Raw genomic sequence first — 15962 nt, forward strand, 5'->3', positions numbered from 1 at the left:
CAAGACTGCATGTAATGTCTTTGTGGCTCATATTCCTTTTCAACATGTATTTGAAAAGATTCCTACATGGTATTAATCATTAGTACTCATCTAATATTTCCATCCAAGATCAGCGTTAGTTGTAATTATTTAGTCAAATATCATATTCATAAGGAGACAAAGGCAAATGTTGCATAGGGACATTGGTAAAACATATAATTGGCAAGCTATCCTGGCAATTCTAGGCCTTTAACACGCTAAAACAATCCAAAATAACAAATATAATCTAAATTCACATCCACATAAGGAGAAGACTATTGGGGCATTCATAATCCAGCAAATTACTATTACTAGTTGCCTCTCAGGGTCAGAAAGCTTACTGAGTAAAAACTGTATCACTGAAGTAAAGGCGTATAACAAGAGGAAAATTTGTCATCAGAAGTTAGCATTTACTGATATCATATATGACTTTTTGCTGCTTAAATCTGTACCAGGAAACAACTCAAGAGTCCACAAGACAGTATAATATGGCAGCAAAATGATGTGCAATTATACAAGGACAGAATACAAAAAGAAGCATAACAGCATTGTAACTAAATAGCCAGCCTCCATTCACCATATTTCACAAATTATTGCTCCTTGCTAATTTATATGAGATATTCCTTGCAAAACACAAAGCACAGATATTTTAAGGCAAATACGCTTGATGCATTAAATGAAATCAGTAAAAAGTTAAAACGACATGACTGCAGAAATTTGATGTAATATGGAATATTTTATACCTAAATAACTGAAAATTTAGAGATAAAGTTACATTCTATATAGTGAATTATCTATGAATTGAGTCCACATATTCATTGACATCTACAACCCATGGAATCGCTTCTAAAATGCATGTCACTCCAGTTATTTATGGTTTTCACTGCTTTGCATAACACACAGCACTCACACAAATTTGTTAAATACAGTCTTCCTTAAATACTTGTAAAAAAGGAATAACAGACATTGGTATGTTTTCAGAAGACTAGTACCATGACAGGATAGTGTTCAAAAACCAAAGAGGCATATGAGAAGGCTGAAGCAACGATGAATCAGAAGCCCTCAGACTTACCCCTGATGGACTTTTACAAACTAGATTTTGTTTTAGTAATCATCATGCACAAAGTATGGAATATAACATGTTTGGGTGGCGTCTTAGAGGTTGGGACAGGGTGTCACCATGCAAATAGGCCAGGTTCAAGTCGCAGTAGGTGTACTGCCCTTTTGTGTGTGCTAAGGGAAGGTGTTTGCCCTCCCATAGTTTGTTACCCTCTGTTAACAAAAAGGTTTGGCACATTTCCAACAAGCTAAATTGATATAAGTGATGTAAATAAATACTTTATCCTTCTATACGTATGATGAAGAAAGTCCTGGCTCAATCAAAAATATTCCTGGTACATAGGAGCGCCCTGAGAAGGATGTCTTACATTTTTAGGAAATTCTCAATGCTGTATTATGAGTCACACACATTATATAGTGTGTCTCTGATGAGGTTGGAATATAGATAGAAACAAAAAGCAAAGAGTTATTTTGCATGATGTCTAATGTCTATATGTGAAAGGAGATCAAAATATTGAAGCTTTTACAAAAGCTACAATTCCATGTTAACCAGACAAGAAACAAGGTTTCAATTGACATGCTGCAATGAATAAGAAACGAAAGAAAACCTACTTGCTTTATAGAGAGGATGGATATTAAGGCACTTCACCATCTAGAATATTATGAGCAATGCCTAGATAAAGTCCAATCTTCCAAATATCACAGACCTGATTTCTGCTTTGCTAATCCATCTTGCAAATTGTCACTTTCTGACTGATCAGAAGGTTCAGAGGAAGGTATATCAACCGTTGTTCCAAAGGAATTTGATTGGCCACATCTTGAAGCAACAGCTGTTGCATCCAATGTTGATCTTGGCTTCGTAACCTCTGCCAACCCCACTGCTCCTACTCTTGCAACTGCCGGGGGAATAACATGTAAAGGCTTAGACTGAAGTACTGTCCTAAAGCCATTCTGTTCAGATTTAGAGCTTTGTGAATCTGCCTCTGTTTGCAGTTTGTTGCAGTCAGTAGTCAATGGTAAAGAACTTTCCCAGATCATTGGTTCCCCTTTATTTTGTATCTGAGCTAGTTGTGCTTCTGCATCTGACAACCTTTTCTGAGCCTCCCCTAGCTGTAAACATCCTTGCCAATGCTTAAACTAGTTAAAAACCATTACTACAAACATTCAAACAAATCTATAAAACTTACAAGACAAAGTGTACCTATTTATACTTTCGTTATTTCATCAAAACATAGACAAATTCAAAAAAATTCATCAATTACCAAAGATAGATGTATATTGTTAAACAAAAAACATATTGGTACTATAGTGCAATCCCAAATTCACCCGTTTACCTTATAATGCATCATTTTACAGAGCAAAATGGGAGTCTCATGAAATACTAGTCTACTTCTCCGTAAAAGAATTGAATGCACCCAAGCATTTGGATTTATATCCTAAAAGCAGATTATATTATTGTTATTTAGGGCTACGCAAATTACAATCAATGAAAGCCATCGATATTCCACATTTCTATTCAATACTAATGTAACTTTGGACTTAATTTTCTAAATTGCAACCTCAAATATTTTCAAAGCATATCATGTATGCCATATACCGATGTGTTATATCCAGCAGCATAAGGCATTCATGCACCACTTCATGTTTTATAAGGGCAGAACTCTATATCTCTGAATCATTCCACTTGAGAATTAACATTCTAACTGAAGCTCAAAACCAACAATAATGGATGACATTCCATGTAACAGCAACTAGCTGTATTAAACTGCCCAGGACAAAATGGATGTATGCTAACTACCAATACATTCCCATCACCAGTTCAGTCATATTGGAACCACATATATGACCCTGATTATATATATCAGACTAAACAAATAAAAGGAGTCAGGATCTTAGTCACCTAGGACTCTCAGAGCTTTTTGCTTGCATCAATTCCCATTAAAAAATAACTTAGCCAGTTGCAGGTGAGATAATTCTTCATTTGGAAAAAATAAAAAATTGAATTCACTACATTAAAGTGATAACAACATGAAACTTACACTATAAAGACTAAAATACCTTCAGAAAATAAATCATGATTTTAAAATTGACTAGGTGCATTTGCAAGCTATAATTCACAACCAAATATGAAAAGGGTTTTCTCTACTAGTTAATGGGTAACAGTGATCAAAACTGGTTACATGCTTTTGGAATTCCTAATCATTTAACTTGAGCACGAAACAAATATTATATTATGAGAAGATTTGTAATATCCTGGTTTTGACCTTTGGATGTTTTGAACATGATTATGTATGTATTGAAACTGATGAGCATATGTACCTTTCATTACTATGCTTCCTACATACCATGAGGTAGACTTGACATAGTAATTTTGAAGATTTGTAATTATTACTTTGAAGATAAATAAATAGGTCCAAGGCTGACAGCGAAAGAGCAGCTAAGGGGCTATGACTCCACTAGAGGGAAAGAGATGAGGAGGTCCAAAGAGATGATTATTAATCCTAATTATCTTTGTCTCCTAATGTTGCCTTTCCTATTTATCAAGACACTTATCCCAAACCCCACTTTCTTAATGCCGTTGATGGTTAGAAGGCCTAGCATTAGTTTATTAGAAACATGAGACTGGAATGGAAGTGACAAGAGGAAAGACTTAATCATTTTGGGGAAAGCTTAACTACCTCCTACTTTCATGCATCCATGAAGAGTTAGAAATGTCGTTGATGATTAGAAGGCGTAGCTTTTAGTTTATTAGAAACAAGAGACTGGAATGGAAGTGACAAGAGGAAAGACTCCATCATTTTGGGGAAAGTCTAACTACTTTCATGCATCCATGAAGAGTTCCAATAGGACTATTTTTCCCTCTCATCAACCATAGAGAAAGGAGGCTATTAGAATAGAGAGAAAACATAAGTGGCAAGGTCATCTAGTACAAGGTTCATCATACATCTGTCAAAAGGAAACATCTGTTGACAGGGATACTTTAGAACCTCAAGATTCTCTGATGGAATCTTCATTGCAAGGTTCACCGATCATGAGGGGAAGCAAGTCTTTCATCAAGAATTCCAAACTTGTGGAATCATGGGATGATGGTATGATGACATAAAAGGAGAAGCAGATCAAGGGATTGAAGCTCTTTCAATCAAGGAAGCTGCTGCAAGAAGTCTGGATGACCCAAAGGAAAATGAGGTATGTATTCTTACAGTCTATATTGAAGAGTCATGTCATATGGTTGCAGGTAACATGGATCAATGCTCTGTCTTGAGAGCATAATCAAAGGAAGGATCTCCTCCTTAGAAGGAATCCAAAAAAGCATGGGTCACACATTCACTAAAATCAACATAATATGTCCTCATATGCAATATGAGGTGGTTGACTACAATTGAGGAATTCTTATTGGAAATTCCTGGGAATGAAATGTGTGAAAAAGGAGGAGATCATGGAATATGCAACCATGGTAAAGGAAATCAACATCCGAAAGACCAAGAAGATTTGACTAGGATATCTCCATGGAAGATATGAAGACTCTGATGGAGTCTAAAAATGAAAGGTTCCCTTGACAATATATATCTTTGGGAGATGTGTCGATATGTATGCAAGATGCTAATGCAAACAAGAAGATGTCATAATGAAAGACCATCACAAAGGTAATTTTGATTTATATGTTCATTTCTTATTTTTGAACAAATATTTGGATGGGCTTCTACAGGGTTGCCAAGGGAAGATCTATGGATATATTCCACCATCGATGCCCATGTAGTAAGATGAAATATCCTTATATGGCATTTGAAGGAAGATGAACAGATGGTCCGATGATGACATGACTGACTCATGGATGATATGTGCCCTACATGCAGAAGTTCCAAGGAGGAGATCATGGAATATCATGGTGATGAACTAGATACCACTCAGTCAAAGGGACAATATATCTTTGATGTGTCGATATGTATGCAAGATGCATTGTCTTATAATTTTGAATTTCTTATTTTTGAACAAATATTTGGATGGGCTTATGCAGGGTTGCCAAGGGAAGATCTATGGATATATTCCACCATCGATGCCCATGTAGTAGGATGAAATATCCTTATGGAAACATGGCATGAAGAAGGCAGCATGGCATGAAGGAAGGCCAGATATGAACAGATGGATCACTTTCCGATGATGACATGACTGACTCATGAATGAAAGTGATGGATGATATGTGCCCTATAAAGAAGTCCCAAACATGAAGACTCCTAGATAATGAAAAGAAGTTCATGACATCGTGAGGAGGAGTTCTTCAAGCAGTTGGTTCTCCTATCGTCTCCACCTAAGGAGTTGTTGTAGGTCCCTAATTAAGAGGGAGCTTGGAAACAAATTTCTTACTTGGTAAAAACTTAGAAGCAAAATTCCAAAGCCAAGAAGGAGCTTAGGTACATTCCTTCCGTAGGAATAAGTACATTCCTTTATTGGAATAGATGTGTCCTCCCTAATTAAGAGGGAGAGATAGACACATCATTCTTGTCTTCACTTGGGAAGGCAGAATGGAGGATTGGGTAAACATCTGGCATCCGATGCTCTTTGAGGATGTGTTAGGGCATCCAAGATAAGAGTAGTCGTAGAGGACCAATATTCTTTGAGGACTGGGAATCCAAGATAAGAATACTCCTGGTGGGACGCACCCTGAGAACCCGAGTGGGGTATGTTCCAAAAGAGACAATGATGAGGGTGTCTATACATCATTGGTATCGCCAGCATTGTGCTCAGATCTCATGGAAAGATAGAGTTGTTAGTCAAGACCTTGCTATGTGACAATGTTGGTTGATATGATGCTATACAAATGGGTTACTAATCCGACTCTTCTTATGAGAAATTTTTCAGATTGAGAATGACCAAGTACCATTATGAATACCTCCCTAGTTAAAAGGGAGTGTTGAAAATTGTAACTAGGTTTGGTCTTCATAATGACATGTGTAATTGTGATTTTATGTAATTGATGAAAAGAAGAAACATAAAATTATTATTGTAATGCTTGTCTCATGGGTTTCATGAGCAAGGAATTTAATTTTAGTAATGGCTCTCATTGTGATCCTTTAGGTTTTGTCATCTAGTCATAAAAGTCAAATTGAGTCAATGTCATGTATGAAGGACCCTTCTTGGGCATGTTACATTTTGTATGAGTCATTAGATAAGTATAAATAGCCCTCCAAGACAAGCACAAGCATCTCCCTTCAAGTCGGCTTCAAAAGGAATAATATTATCTCTCCAAATGACATGTCGACCTAGCTGGATGACAAGTCGGCTTATTATGAGGCTACAACAACTATAAATAGGGCAGCACGTCCACATTTCAGAGCAGAAATTTCGGTCAAGGTCTGAAGTTGATAAGAAGTGTGAAGGTCATCATTAAGGAGTCCTATAACCAGCGAGAAGGAATGGAGCAGCGAAGCCTTTTAGCATTGTTTTGGATAGTTTTTGGGTCAAATAACACCCACACATGTGAAGTAAGGGGACTGTCTACAGAGCAAAAAAAGTTGTAGTTATTGCAGACCTCTAAGACAATTGAATTGAGGAAGAATTCAAGCCTAAGGGTAGCCGAGTTGAAGGAAGAAAGGAAGATAAAGGGTCAAAGTTGGTCAAACACATGTGCTACGGTTTCTAAAATAGAGACAAGGAGTATGATGTTGAACCAAGGACCGAAAATCTGAAGTATAGCCGAAGTACAAATAAGACAAGTAGTTGGATCAAGTGTTGACTTGGGCATGAAAGAGAAGCAGTGAAAAGGGAACTTGTGTCTTGGTCTTGGAGTGGCAAATAGGTCAAGGGTCTTGGTCTTGGTATTTGTCAATCGGAATCTCTATAAGAAAAAGAGTTTGTTCGATTTTTCCTCTCAAGTAGGAGAGGTTTTGGCCCTGGCTTATAGGCTATATTCTGTGTCTCTTGTCTCTTTATGGTTCATGCATTGGTAGTTGTTTGATGAAGAATAACAATATACTAACATAAGCAAAAGAAAATCCTAATCTAAGGAGTAAAAAGCATTCACAAGCAGTTACTAATAGAAGAGAAATCATTAACCTTGATGCCCTAGATTTCTCAACAGACAGAATCCCTGAATTGAAGGAAGATCACGAAGGAGTATGTAAGGGATGTGTATTGGGTAAGAACATCAAGAGACCATTTGGAAGCAGTACTTCACAGTCAAAAGAAATATTGGATCTTATTCATTCTGATGTATGTGGCCCTATGACTCCTAAATCACTTGGAGGTCATCTATATTATGTCACCTTTATATATGATCATTAAAGAAAAACTTGGGTTTAATTGATGAAATCCAAGGACAAAGTATTTACAAAATTTCAAGAATTCAAAGCTGAAGTAGAGAACCTTACAAAAAGGAGAATCAAGATACTAAGATCCGATAATGGAAGAGAGTATACATCCAAGGAAATCATAGTCTTTTGTAAGGAGTCTAGGATTAAGAGGGAGTTGATAGTCCCATACAATCCCAAACAAAATGGAGTAGTAGAACAAAAGGACCAATCAATTGAAGAAAGTGTAAAAGCAATGTTGCATGATCAAGATCTACCAAAATTTATGTAGGGTGAAGCCACGAAAACAGTGGTATATATTCAAAATCGAAGTCCCCACAAGTCACTGGATAACAGATTTCTCGAATAAGTATTCAAGACCATCTTCGTATCTTTAGGTGTATTGTATATATTCATTTACCAAAATACAAAAGAAAGAAGTTGGATCCGTTAGGCATGAGAGGATCATTTTTTGGCTACAGCAACTCCTCTAAGGCCTATAGAATCTACATAAAGGAAGGACACCATATAGAAGTCAGTCGAGATGTCATATTTGATGAAAGTATTGCATTCAAGAAATCTAAGGAACTTCACATGGACTCTGATGATGAAGAACTTCCAGTCTTTGAAGAAGAAGTTGACAAGGAAGAAGAAGAATCTCACCATAAAGATGAAGGTCCTAGTGAACCTATTCAACCTATGGTCATCCCTGAATCAAGAAAGAGACTAATTGGTTGAAGTCTGTTGTCGCGCGGATTGACACGACAACGCTCAGACCGGGGGCTGTCACTCTGATCCCCGATCCCTCCGTTTAAGCCTGTCTCCCGCGGCTAAGGGGGTAGTCCATGTAAGATGACGAGGCCAACTGTCGACCAGTTGGCTGGGAGACACGAGATACGATTAAGATAAGCACTAAAATGATTTGATTAATTTAACAGACCAGTGCCTTAAGAGATTGTGGTTAAGACAATTACTTGTTAAATGATATAAAAAATATGGACCATGAACAGCAATCATCTATCATCACAATGCTCATAGAACGATCAAAGCGATATCCAGCAACCGAGAATTTTAAAGAGATGAATGCTTTAAACCACCACGAATCATAAACCATTAACCAGATATCAATTTCGCATCTCGACTTGAAAATTTTAGATCTCAGCATGAAAGATGATAAATCCCGAAAATGACTGGATCTGACGGAGAAAATTTTCCACAAAGTTTTTATATTTTTCAATTTTTTTTTTTTTTTTTTTTTTTTTTTAATTTTAATATCTTTTTTCGATTTTTTATTTTTCAATATTAAAAAAAAATGTTAAAAAAATCTAAACTAAAAACTATTAAAGTCTAAACTTAAATCTAAGGACTAATTAAAATGTACATAAAATAAATCCTAAACGAAACCCAAAAAAAAAAAAAAAAAAAAAAAAAATTAAAATCTAAGTAAAAACTAAACTAAATTAAACAAGATTAAATTGTAAACAAAAAGCTAAGTCCCAAACATAAATATTTTTTGATTTTTGATTTTTTTGATATATCTAAAAAAAAAAAAAAAAAATCTAATACGTTAAATCTAAAAGTAACATGAAATCTATTTTAAACAAAGTAAAACTATACAAATTTCAAGCCTAAAGTCTAAAACTTTAAAAAAGAACTACACTAAACATTATCTAACGCTAATCCTACGCTAACAATATCAAAACGAAATGAAAGCTAAACTATGAATCGAAACCCTACACTACAGCTAAACGATATGCATATGAAAAAAGGCGGAAACTATGAAGCTAAGACGCGGAGACTACGACAAAATCGAAACAGAGATATGCCAATGCGGTGAGACCGAAAATGAGAACCTGAGCAAGCAAAGAAACGCAGGGATTTGCAATGGACACAACGATTTTCCACGCTACAGCAAAAATGAGAAACGTATATACCTGGAACGCAATTTCGAATGGTGAAATGGAGCAGTAACTTCCACAAGACACGATGAGAGACGGCAGTCGATTTTATTACCTGGGCCGAGGGTATACCTGCGTATGTTGAAACCGAAGTTACCTCAGCCGCAGAGAAACACGAAACGTGACCCAGCCTCAGAACCACTGGAATTTTGACGCGCTGAGGAAATTTTTTGGATAGGAACAGGTGACGGCAAGGTTTTGCGAGACCTCAGGGCATGCGATCGATAATGAAAACAATTTCGAGCTGCACTCTGTCACTTTCTTACGGCTTCGATGCCCAGGACCGCAGATTGCAATCATACAATTATTCGAGTTTCTCTTGCAGGTATGCTCGCTGATGAAGAAATGACGGAAGCAGGCAAACGTTGAGGGACGGAGCTGATGGAGACTGTGCAATAATCGGAGGAGATTTACCTATGTACAATCCAGCCACAACGCGTGACCTTTGATACAGTCGATGCACGGCATTTACCCTGGCCCGGTCGATGATTTTCTGCAAATGACAGCGGCAGTAAACACCTAGGTACCCAGATTTGGCATAGAGACGATCATACTATTGCCTTCTGTTGACTGAGCAAGAATCGATTTTGAGACGAACGGTTTCACGCTGCGTCTTTACACATTATACATCGTTTTGTCTCCATTCTGCGATACGTCCCGTATTTGTCTTGAAGCATAAGTCCCCCAGCAGTGATTTATAAAACGGATCAATATTTTTCTTTCATTATTAGCCCATAAATGGTTCTGGCTGGTTCATGCAGCAGCAAAGGCTTTGCAGAAAGCTTGATCCCCTGAGCGGTAGGCAGCTCTGATGAAACCTTGGATGCTTGAGAAACCCTGCAACTTGAAATAGACCAGATCACCCCAAAAGTAATATGTACATAAAACCAAAACTGAAAAACCCTAATGAAAAATTTGCAAAAAGCAGAATCTTGAAAACCCTAAGACAGAAAAAATTTAAACCCTGAGACAGTTGATTAATGTACAAATTGTGGCCCCTGAAATGCCAGATTTAGCAATAACAACAGTAATATTTTCGAAATATCAGGAAACTTGAATTCTGCTGTGAACAGAAAGAAAATCTCTCATGCAAAACAGGAAATAATCTTTAAATGATTAACCCAGGGCCAAAATCAGCTGGGCTCTGCAAAGAAAAGCCTGTGGGAGTCGGCTGGTTCAGCCTAGAACTTCCCCAAACGCCCACCAATATTCTCTACTAAAGGGTTTTCCTGCACATCTCAAGCAACCATCAGCAAAGAGAGAGAGAATGCTGCTAGATCTCAGGAAATAATGGAGATACCTGCCATTATTTCAGAAACCCTAGAAACACTCAAACCCTAGCAAGTGAACAAGATACCTGTGCTCACAATACTCTAAAAACAAGCTATGATTAATGGCTGAAAACTGAAATATGCAGAAAAATAAAGATCTCACAGCAATTCCAGAAAGTAACACCAGCACGATTTGGACCCCAAAGTCTTCTTTTATTAACCAGAAATCAGATTACAAGAGAGAGCTTTTTCAGTACAGATTCACAGATCAGATCAACCTGTAAAATGACCCCCTAAGACCCTATATAAAGGAAATGATCCCAACGGCTAGTTTTGAGAGATCCATGTTGAAGCGATCTCGACCGTCGATGAGGGTTAAGACATCCCCTAATCTCATTCGTCGATTTTATTTAAAAAAAGCTATTTTGCATGCATTCACAAAAATATTATTATTTTATTGCTTAGGGTTTTTTGCTTTATGTTTTTAATTTTTTTTATTATTTTTTATTTTTTAACATTTTTTTAATTTTTTAATTCATTTTAAGATGGATCATCGAACTAAGCCGTTGGAAACATCGCCCAGGACCTAGGACCTAGGACTCATGAGGGGATTTACAACATTTTCAACCCTCAAGACACATTTCATCATGATTTTTACAATTTACATCTCAAAGGGATGAACCCACTTAATACAGACCCTCATAGAACACCCAGTTCTGCGACACAACTATAATCTAGTAGATTAACTATACCCAGTTGAGTGTTGCTAGGGTTTCTGAAATAATGGCAGGTATCTCCATTATTTCCTGAGATCTAGCAGCATTTCTCTCTCTCTTTGCTGATGGTTGCTTGAGATGTGCAGGAAAACCTTTTAGTAAAGAATACTGGTGGGCGTTTGGGGAAGTTCTGGGCTGAACCAGCCGACTCCCACAAGCTCTTCTTTGCAGAGCCTAGCTGATTTTGGCCCTGGGTTAATCATTAAGAGTTTCTTTTCTGGTTTGCATGAGAGAGTTCTGAAACATTATCTGATATTCAAAACTATTCCTGTTATTATTTGCTGAATCTGGCTTTCAAGGGGCCGAAATCTGCAATTTTGCTTAGCTGATATGATTTTGCACACACTTTTCTTGTTTTGATTTTCTATTCTGGACTTGCAGGGTTTTTCTGAAAAATTTTAGGGGTTCATCAAAACCATTTTATTCACATTTTCGTGGCCCTGCGTGCTCGAAATTCCATCACTCAAGGTGACATAAACGTGGAACGTCTCCCACCAGGCAAGAAGATCAGGTTCGAGATCAAAATCTGCCAACGTCATTCTATTGCTCAGATAAGTTCTAAAGCATTTCATAAATTTTTATCTTTGCTGGCAACGCATGAAGGGACCATCATGTTATTATATGTCCAAAACTGATCCTCAAGACTGTCAAACACATAGCCTGTGTAATACTTTCTTTTCTGCATATAATTTCACCGAATCTGAGTCACCCACGCTAATTTTTATGTGTGATTTCATCGTTGGGCGTCCTCCTCTACGTATCCAGAACCCCGATTCAGTGTTGCTGATGATTACCAGCGTGCATTACTTGAAATCTCCTACTGTTGGTGTCCCTTTCAGTGCCAGGCCCTGCGTATTCTTTTTTTTTTTGCTCAAATCCTTTTCCCGGAACGTCCTCACGCCATCACTCACGCAGTAAAATTCTTTTTATCTTTCCTTCATGCTCTTAAAGCTTCTGCGGACTTACGTATGCAGCGTGGGAGCGGCTGGTTTCTTTTCTTTACGCACTAGCTAGATTTTTCGCCTGCAAACTCAGCAAATTTCTCCTGGTGGATTTCGATTTCAGAACTGGTTTTTTTTTTCTCATTTGGCTCAGCATTTAATTTCACTCTGGGCTGCGTAGATTTTTCAAATCGTCTTAAGTGTCGGGTCTTGGCATTGCGCCTCAGACGTCAATCATTTCTGCAAGAAACCCACTTACGGATTGTGAATATTACGCTCAAAATTTTTTTTACCTGCAGTCGTGTTCCACAATTCGTTTTGATGCGTCCATTTGGCAATTAGGGTTCAGCTTGTTAAATTTCGTTTTGTTTCATCGTTTGATTTCGTTTTGGCACCGTAGCTCAGTGTCACGTTTAATATAGATTTAAAAAAAAAATTGTCATAGCTTAATTCAAATCTTAGGATTTTCTTTTATTTAGAATTTAATTTTTTGAGTTTTGAAAATTTCATTTTGGTTTATTTCTTTAGAAAATATATATATAAAAATACAAAAATGTGTTAGGGTTTTCTTTAGATTTTATTTAGAGTTTGATTTTATAAAGTTTTGTTTTGTAGTAATTAGATTAGATTTTGATAAAGTTTTATTTTCTTTAAATTTTAGATTTGATTTTTTAGATTTTAGATTTGTGTTATGTTAGAGTTTATGATTTAGATATTAGTTAAATTTTTTTAAAGTTTAGTTTTTTTTAGATTTTTTGGATTTTTATAATATAAAAAAAAAAAGGGATTTATTTTTTTATTTTTTGGTTTAGTTTAAATTTTTTATTTATAGTTTAGTTTTAGATTAAATTTTTTAGATCTTTATTTTTAGATTTTTATTTATAAAAAAAAAAATTTGAAAAGCATAAAAAATTTCTTTTGTGGAGAATTACTTTTACCACCTCCAGTTGCTTATCACTGCACATCTTTCACGCTGAGATCTGAACACAAAATAGATATCTGGTTTCTCTGTTATTTAAAGCAATTTATTTCTCTTAGTTTGCTGGATATCGTTATTTGAAGAGCTTTGTGGTTTACTAGATATTTGAAACATTGCTCTCTTTATCTGATGATAAATGATTGCTGTCCGTGGTTCATGTTCTTATGTCATCTAGCTAGTAATCATTTAGATCTTTTAAGGCACTGGTCTGCTTAATTCATCAAATCATTTTAGTGCTTATCTCAATCGTGCATCTTGTCTCCCAGCCCAACTGTTTGGCAGTTGGCCTCCATCACCTCGCAGGGACCACCCCCCTTAGCCGCGGGAGACAGGCTCAAACGGAGAGATCGGGGATCAGAGTGACAGCCCCCGGTCTGAGCGTTGTCGTGCCAATCCGCGCGACAACAAAGTCTACTCTACTTGATGCAAAAGGTCATGGAGCAATGCAAGGCACATTCATAGAAAGCAAGAAACCCAAACGATATTCTGGGTATGCATCATACACGACAAAATTGATAGAAGCAAAGCCATCCACCTTTGAAGAAGTTGTCAACCATCAAGAATGGAAGGATACCATGGCTGAAGAATATCAATCTATAACGAAGAATGGAGTTTGGGAGATCGCACCTAGGTCCGAAGAAAAATTTGTGGTAATTTCCAAATGGACCTATAAGATCAAACATGCAGCAGATGGAAGTATCGACAAGTATAAGGCAAGATTTGTGGCAAGGGGTTTCTCTCAACAAGAAGGCATTGACTATGAAGATATATTTGCTTTGACAGGAAGGTATACAACGATTCGTTCATTGATCTCTTTGGCAGTGTCGATGGGATGGAACATCCACCAAATGGATGTCAAGGTTGCATTTTTGAATGGCACAATTGATGAGGAAGTCTATATAAAGCAACCCTTGGGATTTGAAGTTAAAACATAAAGGCATATGTTTGCAGATTGAAGAAGGCATTATATGGCCTCAAGAAAGCACCAAGGGCATGGTATGCCAGGATGGATGCATACCTACAGAGATTAGGCTTCACAAAAAGTTTTGTTGATCTGAACCTTTATATCAAGGTTGTGAAAGGAGAACCAATAATCATTCTTATGTATGTAGATGATCTTCTCTTGACAAGTGTATAAGGTCGAATTGAAGAATGTAAGAAGCAACTAGCAACAGAATTTGACATGAAGGATCTAGGGCTAATGCATTACTGTTTGGGACTAGAAGTCTGGCAAAGACCTGATGAAATTTATTTGGGTCAAGGGAAGTACATGAACAAGATGTTGAAAAGGTTTGACATGATGGATTGCAAACCAATGACCACTCCGATGATCACGTACTTGAGGAGACTAAGGAGTTTCAAATCGAGCCCTGTAGATCCTTCCAAGTATAGACAATTGATTGGCTCACTAATGTACTTGGTGAATACTCGACCAGTCATATGTTTTGCAATAAATGTTCTCAGTCAATTCCAAGTGGAGTCAAAGCATGATCATTGGATAGCAGTAAAACATATTATGAGATATCTGCGAGGAACCATCCACTACTGCCTGAAATATGATAGGAGGAATAATGTCCACTTGATGGGATATACAGATTCTGACTGGGGAGGTAGTGAGCAAGATGGAAGGAGCACTACAAGAGGATGTTTCAGTTTGGGATCCTCCATGGTCTCATGGATGAGCAAAAAGCAAGATATTGTTGCTTTGAGTAGTGCTAAGGCTGAGTATATTGCAGCCTGTGAAGTAAGTAGAGAAGTTGTCTGGTTATAGAAGCTGTTATCCGATCTATTTGTAGGACCTATGAACCCTACAATGATACATTGTGATAACACCAGTTGTATACGATTGTCTGAAGACCCATTATTTCATGGAAAGACAAAGCATCTCAACAACAAGTATCACTACATTCGGAAGCTAGTACAAGATGGTGTATTGCAGCTACAGTATGTCTCCACTGATGAATGGGTAGTTGACATATTGACAAAATCTCTTCCTAATAAGAAGCTTGTGTATTTGAGAGACAAGATTGGTTTGGTTGATGTATCGTCCCTAGTTGAGAGGGAGAGATAGGCACATCATTATTATCTTCACTCAAGAAGACAAAATGGAGGATTGGGTAAGCATCTGGCATCCAATACTCTTTGAGGATGAAGTAGGGCATCCAAGGTAAGAGTAGTCGTGGACCGATATTCTTTGAGGACTAGCTATCCAAGAAAAGAATAGTCCAAAGAAGGTCATACTCGGTGAACACCCGGGTGGAGCATGTACCTTGAGAGACAATGATGATGGTGTCTATAAATCAATGGTCTTGCCAGCATTGTGCTCTGATCTTGTGGAGAGATAGATTTGTTAGTCAAGGCCTTGCTGTGTGATAATGTTGGTTGATGTGATGCTAGACAGATGGGTTACCAATCTGACTCTTATTATGAGATCTCTTCAGATTGAGAATGTCCATGTACCACTTATGAATACCTCCCTAGTTAAGAGGGAGTGTTGAAAAATGTGTAACTAAGTTCGGTCTTCATAGATATGAAATGTACTTTTGATTCTTGTAAATTGTAAAATGAAAGAAAAATTATTATTATTATTTTTGGAGCATGGGTTTCATGCTCAAGGTCTTTTATTTTATAGGTCAAGCACCCATTAAGTGCTTCTAGGGTTTGTCCTAGGTCAAG

The 15962-nt window shown here is 37.1% G+C and overlaps 1 protein-coding gene across 1 annotated transcript in view; it reads right to left on the reverse strand.

Moving 5' to 3' along the window:
• LOC149264779 (uncharacterized) overlaps positions 1–15962 on the reverse strand; it is a 275432-nt gene that overhangs the window by 194837 nt on the left and 64633 nt on the right. Inside the window, exon 2 of the mRNA XM_089390351.1 lies at positions 1785–2187. Coding sequence (XP_089246477.1) covers positions 1785–2187 — 403 coding nt within the window. The remainder of the gene's footprint in view (positions 1–1784; positions 2188–15962) is intronic.

This window comes from Pinus tabuliformis, chromosome 6 (genome assembly GCF_031772625.1).
Source record: "Pinus tabuliformis cultivar Carrire ecotype Pingquan chromosome 6, CPIR1, whole genome shotgun sequence".
Taxonomy (NCBI): Eukaryota; Viridiplantae; Streptophyta; class Pinopsida; order Pinales; family Pinaceae; genus Pinus; species Pinus tabuliformis.